This window comes from Poecilia formosa, unplaced genomic scaffold, assembly GCF_000485575.1.
Source record: "Poecilia formosa unplaced genomic scaffold, Poecilia_formosa-5.1.2 Scaffold0, whole genome shotgun sequence".
In the NCBI taxonomy this organism is placed as follows: Eukaryota; Metazoa; Chordata; class Actinopteri; order Cyprinodontiformes; family Poeciliidae; genus Poecilia; species Poecilia formosa.
The window spans coordinates 2321543-2342071 of NW_006799939.1; the positions used below are offsets into that span (position 1 = coordinate 2321543).

At 36.7% G+C, this 20529-nt stretch overlaps 1 protein-coding gene across 1 annotated transcript in view; it reads right to left on the bottom strand.

Annotated features, from left to right (window-relative positions):
- LOC103150239 (CUB and sushi domain-containing protein 3-like) overlaps nucleotides 1-20529 on the bottom strand; it is a 291625-nt gene that overhangs the window by 128293 nt on the left and 142803 nt on the right. Inside the window, exons 32-34 of the mRNA XM_016670613.1 lie at nucleotides 8256-8369; nucleotides 7858-7953; nucleotides 7339-7542 (exon numbers count right to left, since the gene is read on the bottom strand). Of these exons, the coding sequence (XP_016526099.1) occupies nucleotides 7339-7542; nucleotides 7858-7953; nucleotides 8256-8369 (414 nt within the window). The remainder of the gene's footprint in view (nucleotides 1-7338; nucleotides 7543-7857; nucleotides 7954-8255; nucleotides 8370-20529) is intronic.

Genomic DNA, 20529 nt, shown 5'->3' on the forward strand with positions numbered 1-20529 from the left:
CCTCTCAACATAATGTTTTGCATGTAAGCCAAAAACTTCAACTATAGCTTCATTTTACCAAAACACCTAATTCTAATGGTTTGTGGCTAAATAAATATGGGAATTTATTTAGTTTTTGGTGCAGGACTGATGGTCCAAATCTCCTACTTAAGCTACGAGTCTCTGTAGCTTCTCCATAGTTTCCATTGGTCTATTGGCTGCTTCTAATGCCCTCCTTGGTCACCTTGTAAGTGGCTGTATTTGCATTTGTTCCATACCCTTTCTGATTTGGATGATGAACTGAACAGCGCTTTGTGAGATGCTCAAAACACAGGATATTGTTATATATTCTAACCCTATTTTTAACCTATGTAAAACTTTCTCCCCAACCAGTTTGCTGTGTTCCTTGACCTTTGTGATGCTGTTGCTTCACTGATGTTCTCTAAAAACCTCTGAGGCCTTCACAGCTGAATTTATACAGAGATGAAAATAGAAACAAGACTTACTAACTACGTGACTTCTGAGCATGGCTTTGTTGTACTGGACTTTAAGGGAATTAAAGCAGTTGAACACAAAGGCATAATATTTTTTCCCAGATTTTTATTTGCGACAATTTTTAAAACCATTCCTTATCCTTTATAATTTTGGTATAATTCGCATTGGTCTATCACAGAAAACCTAAACAAAGTACTCTGAAGTTCGGGTTCAAAGTGACAAAAGAGAAAGAAAAAAAAAAGAATGGTTTTGCAAATTCCTGTAAAATGGTCTTTCCATCTTCTAAAAGGCATAATAACTTTGACTTCGATGAGACAATATAAAACCTGCAACATTAATGAATTGATTTTTACAAGATAGATATCCAGACAGTATTAAAAATCAGTTTTAATGGATCTATAACAAGATTAACAGTCATGTGTTCTTCTGCCCAGAAGTGAACATTTAAAACTTTACTTTGCATCAGATTTAAAAGTTTATGAAATTTCAGTCTTCCAAAGCCCAAAACAAAACGTATTTATTTGAACTGCTAAAACATGTTGGTGTGCTACATATTTTCAGCAGTGCCACAGGTAGTTTTTGACATGTTGACATAGCTTCACACTGTGACATTTAAGCATTTGTAGAAAACAACATCCTAAACAATGGCTAGTTTTGTTTTTCCACAGGTTTTTCCTGGCAGGTGCCAAGTGCAGATTTGAAGCACCTATTGAGCTTATCTTCACCTGAACCTGATTTACCCTGTACAGGTCTGCAATAATCATTGTTTTGATTTTCATGAGTAAATAAGTAATGGAGAGATTGTCTCATCAAAAGTTCAGATTTTCAATAATTAGTTGGCATAATACCAGTATTTCTCTAGGTGGTACTTTTTTTCTGTCAGAAAGACAATTAGAGCGCAGCTCCACAGTGACTACTTTGTTCTTATCCTCTTGACTGACACAATTGAGAAAATTACTTTTGTTCTACAGCTCAAGCAGCCACAAATTGGAAAGTCACACTTTCATAATATCACAGTATCAGCTTCTTGCAAAGGCATATTGACATGAATTTTACTGCTGAATTATATTAACTCTAGGATCACATTACAGCTTAAGGATATCATTTCATTTTTTTTAAGACTCCTTGACCATATTAAGAAAGTTGTAATCTTATATTCAGTTATTTTAAGTAAACTGTTATTCAAAATCAATTTAGTTACTGTGAACATTAGCTGTTTTTTATTTAATATCAAAAGATCACATGACTATTACCAACGTTTAACTATCAAAGTGGGAAAGAATGAGTGGGAATAATGCTTTGTCATCTTGAACAAGTCAACCCAAGTTCCTCTGAGGTCTGATATCTACGAGGCATTTTTGTCTCAGCAACCGCCTTTCACAACACTTTCTCTTTTTTGGCCCTTTCTCTGTAAAGCTGAGGATATCTGTGTGTGAAAATCCCAGCAGATCAGTAGTTTCTGAAATACTTAGATCAGACCATCTGGCAAAAACAGCTACGCCACCTTCCAAGTAACTTAAATCTGCTTTTATCCACATTCTTGACTTCAGCAAATCGCCTCCACAATATCTAGAGGGCATGATGCTTTGGTGTAGCTGCCATGTCATTGGCTTACTTCATGTTTGCGTTAATAGGTAGTTTGAACAGGTGTATGTTCTAAAATTGCCTGTGTGCGTGTGTATGTGTTTGAATTTTTGTGAAATAAAATTAATTTCTATAATGCACAAAAATTACATTTTCTCCCTTAGATTAATGAGTCATAAATATTCCATAATAATAATCAAGTCCTTATAAGCCTACTGTTGTTGAGCCACTATTAAGAAATGGTGCAACTTGGATCCAGCACAGCTTAAAAAAATTACAGGCATATCGCCAAGATCTCTTTAATATCAAAGCATCTTGAAAGAGTAGTGGCAGAACATGTGCTTCTTTTATGGAGGCACATGAGGTCTTTGAGAAATGTCTGTCTGCCTTTTGCAAGCTCCACTCCAAAGATGATTAATCAGATTTTTTTTATTTTTTTATTTTTTTAGCCAAAAATCTTTTCTGGGCTATGAATACTTGTATGTCTTCAGAGAAGAATTGGAAATGACGGTTCATAGTTTTTTTTTTTTTTTTTTTTTTTTTTTTTAATGTTTTCCTGATTATTGCAACGGTACTTTCATTATTTTGAAAATAAGAACAATCTGTACCACATCCAGTAAGTTCAGTAAAGATTTTAACCAAAACAAAACAGAACGTCACTCCAGTTTTAAACCCATTACATTGGCTAACTGTACAGTTTTTAGTGTCTTTCCTGCCAAATGTATACACCTAAAAGAACCATGTGGCCATAGGGACAAAAAAAGGTCAAGTAAACACGGCACATAAACTGAGTAAAGTACTGCTGAGGATGTTTATTCTTTTTTTCCTCTGGTTTTATTCAATTTAAATCTTCACTGGGGTTTGTTTGTATCCTGTAGGGCTGCAGCAAAATGTTTGAGACATATGTGAGAATATTGCATCAATTAAGAATAATTTGATGATAACTTAATATTTTAAAAGCGATTTGTGAAGGATGGGTGCAAACTGAAAAAGACAGGTTTCATTATCCAAGATGTACAACAAGCCAAGTTGTTATGAGAACCATATGGCATGGTTAATTTATTCAATTACGAAGCAATTCCTAACAATAATCCTTGTTGGTACCTGCAAAACGTCTGCATCCTCCAATAATACTGCAACGCAATGCAGGAGCACAAGACTTGTTCCCTCTAGTTTGAAAAAATGTAAATGGCCTGTTTGTTGCTTTTTCAGATTCTACACCACTTTTAACTAATCTGATGTATTTTTCTGTATTTCCAGTCTAAATATATTAATTATAAACATACTTTAAAACACTAATGTAGCCCAGTCTCCTGTAGTGACCGTGAGACTGAAAAGATATGAACGATCGTTCATCTCTTGGTAGCCAGACTGAAAAACAGTTGTTATGCGCAAGTGTTTTTGTCAATCTGTGGATTTATATATATTTCAAAGTTGCATATACACTGCCACACCACTGGCAAAGAATTTGTAGAGGTGATATAGGCAACATATGTCACTTACAAAAGGCAAACTCAGACTGAATCTAATCAGATGACCTTAAAACAAGTGAGATTCAAACAAATAAAGCAGAACTGACAAAAGCACAAACTCTCACTCTGTCTGGTGCTTATTGGATTCTTCCTCATACGAGTTTTGTTGCTGAGAGAACAACGTCTGACAGACGAGCTGAAAATGTTTCAGAATTCACTTTGGAACCTGTCAAAAGTAACTTATCCACTGCATTGTTCACAAAGCCCAAGCGATCAATTCAACAGTCTGTGCCTGCTGTTGATCCCCGTTCTCTAGTAACACATCCTAAAAGCCTCTTGTGACATCAATGACCCAACTGTATAAAATGTGGAAATGGTACAGAAATTCATACTTCAAAACACAACCATACAGTATGCTCTTGAAAGAGAATGTCACTTTGGTAAATAACGTTAAGAGGTTAACAACAAAGCTGTGAACTTAAAAAAAAAAAGGGCAAAAGATGCTCCTATGACAATCCATTAAAATGAAAAAAATAAAAACTTAAAATATTTTGTAGCAGAACAATTGAAGCATTGTTTATTAGAAAAAAGAAAAGAACGTCAGTCGGGCGTAGTCCCAGTCATTTTCCTCTTTTATTAGTGAAACTTTCCAAATATTTCGTGCCATCAGGAGCAGCACTCTGGTCTGACCCTCCTCCACTCCCCCAGACTGAGACACTTTAATTGGTCTTGTGAGGCTCTTTCAGAACAAGACTCACTGGTTTAAAAACAAGCACTGTGCGACTCTGTTTACTTGTTGACACCTTCAAACAAGTGTTTCAACCAACTGTGAATTCCACGGTTTGGGCACGCCAAGCATGAATCACAGAAATATGTGAGGTTTTATAAGATTAGACAGTGATGAATTGTTTTAAAGTCAAACTTTATATTGCATGTTTATCATGCTGTTGACTTTTATTAGTTTATCTGAGAACAACTAAAAACAAAGATGATTGAGTTCATCTTATCAATCTACAATAAATTATTACACATGACAGCTCTCAGCATGAATACAATTCCTTTACATTTTAAAACCCCTGTAAAGTACTTTCAACCCAATTTCTTTGACATAAAAATATCAATATATGAAAGTCAGTTTCTCCAAATGAAAAACTGTGTGAGCGTTATGAATGCACTCAGGTGAAGAAAATTTAATCAGACCAAACTCTTCTTCAAATTCACCTAAAGAACTGTAATCTAATAACTTTGTTTTGTGAAATCAAAACCAGACTTGTGCTGAATCTTGTGCCGGGTCAGTTACAACAGGCTGAGGAAATGCAAATTTGTCTTCTGAAACAACGCCTGATGCTGTCATATCCAATAAAGACTGCCTGAGTAATTTACTATAGTATGTTTTTTGTTTTTTTTCTCAAGTTCCTATGAGATTATATCCGTTATTCTGAATGAGTACACTGTCGCTGAGGGAGATGCTGCAGCCAGATTCAATCTTGAAATAAAAATCACTGTGTTTGAAATGAAACTGCGCGTGCCATGGCTATTCCCTCACTGCTTGGCAGGAAACTCGGATGAACCCTCGGTTGAAATCTCATGCACTTACCGTCTTGGATTATTTGCTTGCTGGCATGGGGCCGTATTTCAATAGGTTTTGCCTCACTTCATCATAGCTATGCATTTTTCCAAAGCGGCTGTGTGGGTTTCTTTGTGAGACTGAAACATGGCTTTTTAACTGCACGTCTTTGGAAAACCAGCACGTACAGAGAGAGAGAATGAAAACCACATCTACAGTGAGAACATAATGAGTGCACAAGTATGTGCCGACATCCTTCTACATGCATGTCTCTAGGATGGCTGGTCAAGCAAACATATGAAAAGAGATATTCACATAAGTTGTTGGGTGATACAACTATAGAGCTTAAAAATTGCTATCTATTGCCAAATGTTTTCTACCAGAGATTAAAAAAAGTCAAATTTTCAGTATCTGAGACTAAATATCAAATCTAACAATTACACACACCTCTCTTTAGGTAGTGGTTGGAATGTTTTACTGAGAAATTTGACTTTTTTTTTCAGAAACTGAAGTGCCACTGTTATTTTCTTGTATGTAAATAAATGTTTTTGTTTTGTTATTATATAATTGAAAAAAAAGAAATGTTTTTTTCTATCTTTGCTTGTTTTCAAGAATAGAAAAAGACAAAATATATAAAAAAAACACATAATACTTTTGCTTACACTTTTATTTTGAAACCAGGATTTCATATCTTTCTTTCTTCTCAAAACTTGTTATGATTGTAATCAAGACTTCTCCTTGTGTTTACACTTGGTCTCTGCTCCGACTTTCTGCTCGCTTTTGGAAACGTCTTTTGGGACAGTCGCTTGGCAACATCTCAGCCAATAGAATGAAAGTGTTGTACTGGGTGCGTTTGTTTACTTCTAGCGGGTGTGCCTGTGTGGCTACTATGATTGTAGCAACCTGCGCCACCCACTGGATGTAGGGAGAAACAACGACATCAGCTTTCTGCTCCTAGTATACTAAACCTCTGCCAGCTGTGTGCTACTGATCATTAACAGCCTTCTGATCTTAGGCAGGAGTTTGGTCACCCAACCAACTTCCTACATCCAGTGGGTGGTGCAGGCTGTGCACCATCCACTAAGAATAAAAGACATCAAATCCTGCTTTCAGACTGAAAATGAGTGCTCTTGGATTATGGCAGAACCCCCATACATATAATCAAGTTTTGAAATCATAACAGAAACATTATGGTAGCCTGCCAAATAGAGTCTGTTGCAAAAACAGCTCTGACCCATTAAGGCATAGACTCCTCTAGACCCTTGAAGCTGTTCCTTGCTTACTGGCCAAAAGGTCTTAGTAGAAGACGGCATGGAAAGATCAAGAACTGCAGAAATTAACAACTTAAATGTGTTGTTCTGCACCTTAAATAATTCTCGACTGTTTTTCTGTTAAGGGGTACGAAATTATCCTGTTGACCAACAGCCATCAGAGAAAAAGCCTTCCTGATGTGTAGCCACACATGCAACAAACTGCAAAGCGCTGTTCATTCCGACAGCATTCCATCAGAACCATAAAGTGATTTCAGCTGCAGTTGCTCATTTGTTGAATCGGACCACTGGGACAGTCTTCACTCTCTATTTGCATTAGTGAGCCTTGACCATCCATAACCCTGTCATTGGCTCACTACTGTTCATTTCGGCCCCTTCACTTAGATCCTTGTCCACTTTTTCTGCGTCTAAATGGAGTCAGTTTTATGAATAAAATGTTTTAGCCTAACATGTCCTTCATCCACAAATGTGAGCCATGATGATAAATGCTTCACCTGTCAGTGGTCATAACTTCATGTAGATCTTACAATCTCCCTCGCAAAGCAGTGAGATCGTGAGATCTCATGCACTGCAGTAGTCAGGATGAAAGTCAGTGTTTTTAACAATTACCATGATAATGGTAATACATTAGTATAATTAGTTGAAAATAAATTTACGATTAAAACATCAAGTATCCTCTCAGATGCTTCGCAACAGACGTGAACAGAAGGTCTAAGCAACACTTTTTCTAAGCATACCAAAATGTTAGCAGTGATTCAGTTGAGTAAAGCTAATGAAGTTATGCATCAAAACTTACAGTAAATTGTAGAAAATAAGAATTATCAGTACCTTAAATATTCATGCTACCATCTTAGTTTTCGTCTCATCAGAAACATAGGTCACTTTATAACGTCTCCTCTTTCCGAGTGTTTGTGTGTGTCTGAGCACATACAGGGGAGCATAGCGAGAGCTCGGTGGGGAGAGCGCTTACCAGAACACGTGGGCACAGTGCCATTCCACTGGGCCAGGGCATTGGGCACGGCCTCGCACCTGATGGCGTTGGAGCCGTGCAGTGTGTAGCCTGGATTGCATTCAAAGAGCACCACCATGCCGATGCCAAAGTCGTTCCCTATCCTCTTCCCAAATCGGGGCTCAGGGACTGAGCTACACTGAGTGGCACTGGTCCGAGGTACAGCTATGGATAAAAGGGGAGGTAGCAAGAATCAAAGAAAGAAAGCCAAAGAGCGGTGGGTGTGTTAGGCAGACAGGCAACAGGGAGAAGAGGAGATGGCAAGACAAAGAAGGCAGAAGGATACAGAAAGCTCTTGTGAGTCTTCTCACACTTTATTTGTCACTCTCATCCTCAGTGCCAAGACAGGCTATTTGACATCACATCATTCTGCTCTGCTAAGTTATGCCCAGCCTCATCCATTGGCACTCCTCTGCTGACTTTATGTAATAGCAGCAAGGATAAATGCTTTATATAAGTGGAGAAAAAAGTAAACCTTACCTTGGTAAACAAAATGAAATCCTTTGGCTGCGTCTGTTCCATTTGCAGTAAACTTGAGTGTTATCTTGTTTCCTGAACTTAAAGGAAGCGTCTCGCCTAAATCAGAAACACAAAGGAGATGCAATCAAGACAGATGTTAATAGCTTGATTCTGGGAGCCGATTCAAAGACAATAGATGTTGAGCTTGATGGTCACCTTGTCTTTTGAGAACAGGAGACTGTTTACGTTCTACATTTGTCTAGGGAAAAGTGATTTGATTGGAATTTAAAAGACAACATGTTTGTGCTCGCTCTACTTTAAAACAAACATTTTAATTAAGTCAAATTCTAATGACAATATGAAGAAGAAAATTAAACAACTTAAATTATCCACCCTGTAAGTCTGGGTGTTGTGGCTACCTGAGTGAGATCCATATATGGACGAGAGAAGGACTGAATCTGTAGAAGGTCCATCATAGATTTCGACCACATCAGTGGGCAAAGTCTGAAACACCACAAACTGACCAAAAAGCACTGAAAAGAGAATCATGGAAAGAGACAAATTGCAGAAGATAATGAGTTAGAAAGTACATGAGTTATGTATTACATGAGTTATAAGAAGCTAAATACAGTTGAAAACACTTTGCTCTGTTCCTGGGTATTGAGGCCATTCCCATTCAGTGACTTAGTCATTATGACTTTACTTCTTGGTTCCAAAGAGATATTTTGTTAATCTCTTTAAAATGCTTTGGAACAATATCGGCATTATCAAAGCTTTTAAAGTTTTTCTTTCAACTTTGGCTGCGTTTTTTCTCATTTAAATCCAGTTCCTTTAATTAGGAGCATGTTTTTTTATTTATTAATTCACTCAACTCTGACTTCTGGATCATTTAAACAATAACAAAGTCTGTAAATAAAGATTTGTAACACATTTGGTATGCAGGCCACAATAATATGAAAACTACAATAAATTATCTAACTCATCTCTCTGTGTGTTAGGTTACTGGATTTTATCCTATTCCTTAAAATAAGATACTTTTTATTAGCTTTACACAGCTTTTGTTCATTTGTCCCTCTTCCTCATTAAACCCACACAATACCAATGTGATGTTCTTGTGGCATGACATTAAACATATGGAAAATAACCTTCAGACAACACAGACAAATTGTAAACACACTTCCTTTCTGTGTATTCCTAAAGCTTTACACATTAAAACAATCAAACAATATATTTGTGATCAACCAAACTCATTCCATCCATCAATGTGGTTCTTACAATGTTTAAGAGGAAAACCTAAACATACTTTTCACCAGTCACACTCTCCAGCCTGTAATAGGGGAATGCAATATCTAGGCATTTCAAAACCGTAATATCTTCAACAAGTTCTTGTTCTGCGCTGAGGGCTTCTCCCAGTAGGATTTCCCCAGAAAATCTGAAAGAAGAATTGTCCAAGAGAAATCCTGAGCAGGTGCCCACAGCTAACGCCTTTTTATATGGAATAGAAAATGTAGCTTTACTCAGGGTTCCTCTAGACAGGCCAAGTTCCTTACTGACCGAGTCTGAACCTAAAGGCAGAAGTTTGCTTTAGCTGCTTGTATGAAAAATGTGATTATTTAGGTCATGATCAATATTTTATTGTCTTAAGTGAAGGGTGAAACACAGATGGGCCAGTACCTCAAGAGCTTTGATCAGTATTACTATTGAGGTGGCCCCACAATCTAACTTTCTTCCATGTATAATTTACCACAACAATGCTGAGTAACACATGCATACAGGAAGACTAAATCACCTTTGTTGATCTTCCACACCATCTTCTGATCCCTTAAGTCACTGAGATGGTTGAACTTCTGAACCTAAAGCAAAGATCCCTATTTTTTGATTCCACTGGAAACTTGTTGCCTATTGTTCCAGCACAATTAAAATAAATCCTTAGGAATAAATGTAAGTGAATTTTTTTAAGTCCCACCTTACTGTTTTAAGTTGAACATGGTATTAAGTGACTCAGAGACCTAATTCTCTTTGCCTCTCTTCAAAACGGGGACCAACAAATCATCATCATCAGAGAAAGTGAGAAGAAGGTCCAGTGATTTCCAAACTGGACAGCATTTTATTTCTACAGCTCCACCTTGAGATACTGTCCATAAACACCATAAGATCAAATAGAAGACCTGCATTCTTATAGCAGAAAAAATAAACACTACTTTTTATCAAGGTTGCATTCAATTTTTGCTTCGTCTATGTGGGTAAACCTTTTAAAATGGCCCTGGCATTTTTTGAGAATAAAATAATGTGCCATTGGCCTTTTTGACCAACACCAGCAGGCAAGATGAGTGATGTGTCTTGCAAAAGGACACAACAACAAAGGCAAAAGGAACGTTAATCAAACCGGCAACCCACCAAATGCAGGGCAAACTCCTAGCACTGCCACCACCGTCACCCCTAATGAACGCCATGTTCTTAGGGTGTAGTCTACAGTTCTACTTCCTCTTAGAGCATCTTATGATAATCTACAATCGAGGCTGCGGCTGTACATTGTGGACATCTAAGTGAAGACAGGGACAGAACTGTAACAGACTGACCTGAGGAGGATGTGGTGCCAGCAGAGGCTGGTCAGACCTGGTAAATCCTGGCTTGTGAAACCTTTAACTCAACTGACAACCATGTAACAACTCGCATAGGGAAAGGATCGACATGAGATTACAGGTTTAAGCATTAACAAGACGATAGCAGAAAGCATAAACAACCAGAACTTACAAAAGCATCTGAACAGATTGAGTAAGTAGCTCCTACTAAGTGTACATGTGTAAAGCAGCCCGCTGAATGACTTACTATGATATCGTCTTGTCCGGATATTCCAGGATATTTTTAAATTCAATGAAAATGAAGGCGACGACAAAGATTGTGCTGTCATTAAGAACTAAACAAAAATTGAGTCAGTCTGATGATGTGTTTATGATGAAAAGCAATTGCCAGTGTGTTCATCCAAATATGGTCTAATTAAATTTGTTAATCTGTTTTCTATTTACACAGCACAAAGCTAACCTTAGCATACTGATGGATTAATGCCAAAAAAGTGAATGTGCAAAACAAGAAAATTAAACTATTCTAATGATTGGCTTTGCTGTGACTTGCTGGCATGTAACATACATGCCAGCAAATGTATGTGTGTCTCCTCATATTTGCTGACTAGAAAAGATAATCACTGAAGGGATGAATGGCCAGAGTGGATGCCATTCACATTGCCCAAGCTAACATAGAATCGGCTTCTGTCCATGAGTTTTTCAGCAGGGGTTTCTAAACAAATTCAAACTCAAACCTCAACTATAATTAAGTTGAAAAACATTTACTTGATAAAAATGGAAATGAGGATCTTACCATTTACGACTAAATTAATGATTAAATCTTACTTTCATTTTAAAAAGTGAGAAAGCACTTGCAACAACAAAGGAGGGATTATTTAAACAATGTCTTGTATAAATATTTCCAATGAAGCGTTCCAGATTATATCAGTGTGTACATGCCCTTGAAAATAATCAGATTTCCTAACCAAATGAGCAGACTTGCCAAAATGGATCACTACCTTAGAGACAACACATGTCTGGATTTGTGCAACCGTGCATGCCTGTGCACATAGAGGTGCTGTATGAATGGTAATAATTCACAGCAAAAACTGCAGCCTAAATCATGCTGAGTAATAAGCAACATGAGCTGCACGTCCCTTGTGTGTGTCTCTTTTATTCGTCCCCACGTTTTGCAAAATTGGTGCTGAATGAATTATCACAAGTTCAATATCAGGTCCAGTTTCCATGCATTGTATAATTTCAATAGATTCTAGCTTTCAAATGCCAGCAAATTTCTACAAGTACAGAACCAGACTTTGATTGAAGCAAGTAAACCTGACAGATTTGACAGAAACCCCCCAAAATCATGACACCATTAATATTTTACACTAGGCCATTTCTGGCATATGGAAAAGAACATGCCTGCACCAGATGCTGTAGGCAACAATATGATTGTTTTCAGCCGAATACCAGGTACTCTAACAGAAATGACATTTTATTCCTACAAGGCATAAGTTATGAAAATAAATTATGAACTTTTTTTTTTCTTTTTTTTCATCTAAAGTAAATGAATTCTGTCTTATTCAATTTCAATTACACAGTGTACAAATGGCTGAAAAAGATGAAGTTAACAAAGATTAATAATTAACAAAGACTGCTGCATGTTTTAATTTAGAGAAAGTATTAAAATCTTATTTCAAATGTCATACAGCCTCAACTGTGGGGTAAATGCTGGAAAGGTTATCCGTCAGTCCTAGGACAAGGACAAAGACAAAAAATGATGCATGGAATTTTTCTGTTTCTGTGTTGTGTATCTTCACATGCATTTTTATTCTGTGGGAAAAAATTTGGCATACAGAATAGAAAAATACTGCAAGAGAAGAACATAATACCATGAACAAAAACTAAAAAATTGCAATTCAATACAAATGTCAGGAAATGTATTTTTCCACAACGGTGCATGGCAGTCTAACTTATGTCAGATTGCCCCAAGGCAGCTGTGGCTACAATGTAGTAGCTCACCATTATTGGCGTGTGAATGTGTGTATAAATGTGTGAATGAATGACTGAATGACTGAATGTAGTGTGAACACATTAGGATCCTCTGGAAGCAATTTACCACCTTTTGAAAGTCTGCTCAGAGGCTGGTTTCAAGCAAAATGAAAAGGAGGTTATACTTAAAAACTACATATGGCTAATCTCCCTTTTCATTGGTAGCAGCCTTGCATATCTCTTGTCATGTCACTTTCAATTACATCAAAGTAACACTGACCAATTTAAAGATGCCAAAGAAACAACAAAAAGCAAAAGAAAAACAAGGTGTACTTACACAAGACACAAAAAACGTGTTTATTAACTCTAAGAATGATTTACCAAATCTGAATAAGAGAAGGTTGTGTCTTTAAGAGCAGCTCTACTCTGTGATATAAGCACACCAGTGCTCAACTGATTAGTTCACATGTTATTGCTTTGTAAACAAAAACATGTAACCTCAGACATGAATGCTTGAATACACACATGCTCATGAGCAAAGTGTTACTCAGTTCTGTTTTTAATCCAAAACCAGTCGTGTGTTGCATGTCCGAGACGCCATATATGCTACACATACCGTTCTACTTCTATGAAGTTTACAACGCAAATATCACAGTAAACAACAGATATTATCATTGTCCAATACAATGTTTTTTGTCAGACTGTATGAACTGATAAAAAAATGTCTCAACTCAATATGATGACCAGCTTAACCAGCATCCCACCCTGCTTGCTAATTATATTTAGTTTTGCTTTTTCGTCCACTTGAAGACACACAGGGAGCACTAAACTTCAAGGACTAGATTTTTCTTGATCCTTAAAAATAGTTAAAACAATGACATGTTGACATCTTTGAAAAAGTAATGTATGCATCACTGATGCAATTTAACAGCCAAATTTGCATTTCAATAGACAAACGCAAAAATCGAAAGAATAGAGAACACACATACTTCAAAGACGTGGCAGAATTTGATGTTGGGCATTGTATGAATACTTCTGTTTCGACCTCATACTCTGAGAAATGTTGTGAAGTCTTCTATTGTTTGTTGGCATTCGTGAGGAATAAATCAGAGTGAATTCTAAAACCGTAAGAGTTCAAAGACATTGATCTAAAGCAAACTGTAAAAAAAAAAAAACTTCTTCAAAACAGCTAAGCGTAGAAACTTGGTTGTAGTTAAATAAAAGTTCAAACAAACAGTGACGGCAGATATTTGCCACCACATCCACAGTTTGTCAACCAACGTTTCACATCTCTTAAGTGCCCTATTGGTCTGGGATCTGAAACGTATCTCTCTGAAAACGTGCCGACTGTTGTATGGGTCTATCTGATCAGCAAATACATGGTGAAGTGTGTGAGCAGCACTCAGATGATATTAAGATGAGCAATGCGAGTGCAAAACACTTCCACAATCACAGTGTGTGATGCAAAATTATTTATGTGAAGGACTTTTTCTACTTTTACTTTAGTGTGATGTAAACATAATTTATGTATTCCACGAGTTTCGCTTTAATTTAAACAAGTTGTGTCACTAAAGACTGTTTTATCTTCATCAGCCATATTCAAATATATCTAAACTCAGAGGGTGGAAATGTTTGTATTAAGATAAAAACTGTAATAAATAATTCCAGGCTCATACATCAATAAATCCTTCTTATTCCCAGAGATGATGCCAAAACCAGCAATATTTTTTATTTGTCCTGATGAATTTTGTCCTTCATTTTGGGAGATTGGTGATTGGCCAATATTTACACATGAGGCCAATCTTTTTCCACAATCTTATTTACCTCAGCCAAGGTCTGGAAATCAACCACTGTCGTCTTCTCCTCTGTCATGAGAGGTTTGACTGACAGATCTGCCCACCAGGTCATGTCTGCATGTTTGCAGTTAACACACCCCACTGTTGTTAACTCTGCGACTTTCTTGCTACATTGACTGACATCTCAGACAAAAAAAACTTGATATCGTTCAAAATCTGAATCGGCAGATCAGGCTTTTTAAATATTGGTAATCTGCGATCGGCCAGAAAACTGCAATTGGTTCACCCCTAATGCATACTTAATTCCATGTTAACAGAATCATATAATTGATAAGTAAGAATGTGCGACTGATCTGAAGAGATAGCTAAACCTGCATCTATTATTTGAGTCCATGATCTGAAGTAAAACAGAAACTCCTTTCAAGAAAAAGCGAGAGCAAGAAAGGAACAGATATCTGATTTGCTGAACTGTAACACATAATAAAATTTGGCTGCACTTTTCATCTGTTATCTTTATGATTTCAGCTTTGTTTATGGAGTCCTTTCAAAAAGCCCTTGTCAAAAACAAGGGCACATGCTGCAGATATGATCATTACAATATTGCAAGAAGAGAAATGACATCATAATCGTGCAAAGTCTATTTCAGTCTATGTCTTTTTCCTTCCCGCGGCATTTGATCTTTTATCTTGTGAAAGAATGAACATGGTCAAATGGATTATGCTGTGTGTAATTTATGCTTGTTCACAAAACTTTTGTATCCCTGCCAAACAGGAAAAAAGAGAAAAATGGAACTCATGGTTGAAATTATTATTTGGATGTTTGTCTTGCTCTAAGATTCTGAAAGGAAGGGAAAAAAAAGTGAAATGATTTTAAATTCAAGTGGTTTTTATTTTCAGTTCTGATGCTACAGAACATTGTTAATATTTTTGGTGAACTTTTAATATAACAAAGCTATTTTCTTTAGCCTTAAGAACCATTCTGAGTGTATTTCACTCTGGAGACCGTGAACAGCATGGGAGAACATGCAAACTCACTGCAGTATAAAACGATGGCCGGGATTCTTCAAGCGAGTCTCCCAATGCGACTGAGATACAAACTACTCATAATTTCTCCTCAGAAAGTCAGTGTGGAAAAAAACATGTTTATTTAAAGACAAATAACCGCTATGTAGAAATTTATAGATACAATGATGCCTAGACCCTATCTACTCAGTATGAATCTTATTCAGAGGCAACGAAGAAAGAATATGGTAATGTAATAATGTTTACCATATGTAAAGCAAACAATACATTTGCTTGAAATGCAGATGTTTAAATCCTGACTATCCACCTACTTTCTGATTCACTTGTACATGTAAGAGAACTGAGAGTGTATTATATTTATGACTCATCAGCTGTATAGGTATTAAATAACCACTTAACTCCTCTTCAGTGTAATTTTTTCACATAAACCTCAGATCATTTTAGCAAAAATAGAAAAGGCCTCTGGACAGATTATGCATTCTGTGCATAATTTGTTCTATCTTCAATTACAGGCAGGAAAAAACATATAGAGATTAATATTTGGATATCTAACTGGGAACTGTTACATAATGATGGGATTCCAATCCCTTCAATCTTACAGATCATATTGGAAATAAATATTTGTGATGCTATACAAATCTGGCATAACATTATGTCCATCTTTCTATCAGTGTATTGGTCCCTTTTTTGCTGCCAATAAAGCCCTAATCTGTCGAGGCACCAGATCACAGAAGGTGTGCTGTGTATCTGGCACCAAAATCTTAGCAGAAGATCCTCTAAGCCTTATATGATGTGCAGTAGAGTCTCCCTGGATCAAATGTGTTTCTTTAGCACTTGCCATAGAGTCTCAATTGGATTGAGATCTGAGGAATTTGAGGGTCAGATCAACAACTCAACTTTTTGTTCTACTGCTCCCGCCATTTCTGAACCATTTTTGTCTTGCTGTATTCGGCACATTATTTTGCATTATGTCCACTTTTCGTCCTTTCCCCAAGCTTGACTCAGACAAGACATGATAAAGCTAAAAAGGAAAAAGGCATGTGCATTAGGATTTCAAGCTTAATTGCTGCACTAACTAAAATGTAAAAACATTACATAAATAGTACACAGCTGCAATATATCCCTTTTCCTAAAGTGAAGCCAATGAACTCTTTGACATCTGAAATAACCAAACTCAGCTTGTCAAATTAAAAGCTCCCTATTTCACTGAATATTTGTATTTTCAGAAGAGTGTAAAAAATGAAACAATGGCGGAAAGCTAAGGAGAACTGCTGCGAAATGCAACTGCTTAGGCCATCATTATCCAACTGGAACATAATGCAAGTCCGTTTTGACCCGGAGCCACTGGATTAGTAACATGTGCCTTAAGGCAATGCTCAGATAAGGTGTCAAAGACACTCACAGCATAGTGGATTGGTGAGAGGTACAAAAAAAACGGAAGCATATGTTTGCTCTCCTGGATATGAATTATGGAGAAGGAACCTGTCATATTTGCTTTGTGGCAGCACAGGCCCTCAGAGATTCTGGCCGGTGACAGCATACACATACCTCATTTACAAAAACCAAGGGGCCCGTGCAACGGCACAGACGTATATATATTTAAAGACCCATTATCGCAGTGCAATTGTAATACACCTTTTGGCAGAAGGTATGGAACTACTCTTTGGCACGAGCAGCATCTAGTCCAATAAGCTTCAATCCAGACCAATAACTCACAATATTTAATCTATCAACTGTTGGTCACCGAAATGGGGAGATAAAAAACATGGAGGCAGTTTTTCTTGCAGTTTTACATACACTTGTTTCTCTTTATATTCCATATTTACTATTATTTGCACTTGCTGACTCGAAATGTGCTATTTTCTGCAGGATTGTTTCTGACAGTCAACACAAGGCAACGCGCTGACACGATAAGCTGCCAGAATGTCATCACCTTGAAAACTGCAGGTTGTCAAAATCAGTTAGGTCTGTCACTCATGGGATTGTTTGACACAGAAATTTAACAAAAGGCAGAATGTATAATTACACACCCGCAGACGCATACCTGTGGAGAACCATACAAAAAGCACCGTTAGCATCTATACTGCAGCAATAAATTGCTCTCTTTTCCTATTAGGTTATTTTACAGAAGAAGGTGTATACATCATAAAATGATGTAGACAAAGAAGTGTTATTCTGTGTGTGCCAGGGTTGCTCGGGGCATAATCTCACTCCTCAGCAAACATCACTGATGAGTCAACAGCTAGCCTCCGGGGTCACCGTTTTTATGATCATACTCGGCAGTACTCCATTTCCGTCTCATTCTTCTCATTTTCTGTGTTTGTTCATTATAAATCTCTCATTACGATGCTCTCCATCTAACTTGCATTCCACAAGATCTATATTTCCCTTTCCTATTGTTTGACTGTGGTACCCCCTTGCAGTCTCAACAGACTCTCTTGCTCATTTTCTGTCCGTCTTGTTACAGCCTAGATTTATTACAGCAATCAGTCAGCGCTCCTGTCCTGCCTCCTGACACATTCTGCAGCAACCATTATGCATATGTTGTTGTTATAGACATGTACGCTGGAGCTATAAAAGGCCTCAGGCAGATAAACAGAGGTGAATAAATGTTGTGTCTATAAAATCTAATTCACCTGGGTCCATTAGGGAAATATTTCCAAAGAGAGTTGGGTGAAATGAAACTTTCAAAAAGCTGACAAAAAGGCTTAAAAAGATACTTGAAGTAGTCATTTGCCATGCAAAAACATTTCTGAAATCAAGCATGGGGTAAGGTAGGGAATTCAGTTTAGGCACAACATTGTGACAAACATGGGCAACTTTGGAGTGAAGCTGCACAGAAATCTGTGATGCATTGTTTATTCTAACAACGTTCAGTTTGAGCCATAATTAACTTTGTGGGTGTTGAAAATCTTTGGAAAATAGTTGATTTGACTCAAGTTAAAAGTCGAGGAAACTAATAATGGGGAATTATTTTATGCAACAATGCATATAATAATCAACTTTTTTCGAAAGATTATAGACACCTGCAATACATTTACCTTCAATTTGAACATAAATGGGTCATGTCTGCAATATTCCATGAAAAAAATTCTACACAATTAACAAAAAAATGTAAACAACCTGATTTTACTTTGCAATATTTTGTTTTAGAAGGTTCCACTAATTGACAGAATTAAGTCTGTCTTTGAAGCCATTGACGTTCATAAAGAAGGCCAAGTGAACAAACAAATGCCCTGGACTAAATGCAAGAATGGCAAAAGAACTGTTTGACATTTGTCATTTCTGAATGTCCATCAATTTGTTTTCTTTTTGTGCAACATTGCACAGAACAAGATTGAACCTCGTTTTCCCATCTTGCCAAGTGGTTATTCACTCTGCTGGATGTGATGAAATTGTCATGCAGTGACTGCTAGACTTGGTGTAAACAAAAGTGAGTTTTGCACAATTACATATTTTTACAAGAAGTGCCAAACGGAAAGTGGCAAAAGTGCAAAGAATAATTAATCTTTTCATAAAATAAGTCTAAATATTTGTCAAAAATAAGACAGATTATTTCCAACTAAACAATAAATCATGAAAGAGCAAATATGATGTATTTGTTCTATGCTGACAATATGTGTCAACTGTTCAAACCTTTTTAACATGACTTGAATTACCATCAAGTCCAGAATGGTAAATACACATACAGTGTTGAGTATTTATACCTTAAACATTTTTATATTTTTGGCAAGTTTAATGGGATTCTATGTGATCAAGCGACACAATGTAATGCATAGGTGGACAAGCAGCATCTTGAGGACCACAACAAACTGATTATGAATAGTTTGAGAAGTTTTAAGAATGATTGGATTAGAAAATAATATTCAGCTCTATGAAGATCTCAGAGCAATGTTCAATCCTCCATCTGAAAATAATAACGGTTCGGCAAAATGAAAATCTACCAGGCCAAGGCTGTCGCCCTAACCTGACAGCTATTACTGCATTAGTCAAAGAAGCAGCAGAGAGGTGCATAGTAACTCTGCAGAAGCTGCAGAAATCCACAATTCAGGTGGGATAATCTGCTGACAGTATGCTTATCAGACATGCTTCCTCAAATTGTGCTTTTATAAAATAAAAAAAAAAAAAAGAAAAAAGGCGGATAAGAAAATAAAGACATAGTGGAGCCATAAAAAGCCAGATTTGCAGTTTTCTACAAGCTTAATACAGGAAAATTCTGGAAGTAAACCTGCTATAGGCTGGATCTTGGATCATCTTGTTGTTTTGTAGTTAGCGATATGTTTATGATTCAATGGAAGGTCTCACAGACGCTTAAGCACAGATTTAAAGCTGTTTGTTACTCTGGCCCTCTGATCACAACCACTGTAGTCATAATAAAATAAAACAATTATAACACAGCTGCCAAAGCAATAAAAACAATAATTAAGCATTGTATTGATGTAACAAGTTCAATATACAGGCTGGAATTACAAGAGGCCAATATAATGTAGATTTTAAAAGACGGCATGAGGGTGAGACACAGACACAAGCACAAAATAACCTAAAATAGCTACAAATAACCTAAAACGTAGTTAAATATGTAAAATAGAAATCGATGTAGTATCATCTTGGGACCAAAATATATTTTTTAAAAAAAGCACCAAAGTTGTAATTCTTTAGGTCCAATTTTTATGGAAAAAATATCAAAAACACAACATACAAGTGGGAAAGTGTTGTGTTTCTTTTCATTTTTTAGTAAAAGCTCTGAAGGCCATGATTTCCCATGCAATACTGTATACTTTGTCTATTAACTTTCCAGAGTAGCGAATGTTATGAAAAAAAACACAAATTGCACTCTTAAAATCTCATTTGCTTCTTCATCGTTTATGAGCTCCAATTAAGAAAATCTGCAACCTTAAAGAACACATGCAGAGATTAGTGAGTTGTCTGGTGAAGCTAAATAAATGATATGGAAACTCTAACTGAACTCAAAGTAAAGGCTTCAGAGCTTGCATTACAATTTTATGCTATGAAATGATCATGTAATCTGTTGGCAGACTTATTCCAAAAGCACTGTGATCTCAAAAGAAATAGACTCACATAATGATTTAACCCTCAACCCTGCATATATCCCTCAGGTCACTGAAGCCGAGTCAGGAGATGATATTTTTTGTGGAACTGCAACCAAGCTGACACAATGTCTCAAAGGATTATGGTATGCCACAGATCATATGAAGGACAGAATATGACACGCATCCGACACTCTACCCTGGGCGGTTACAAATTTCAATCACCTGTGTACGAGACACTGAAATGTGATTCCTTTTATAATACTGCCTAAAG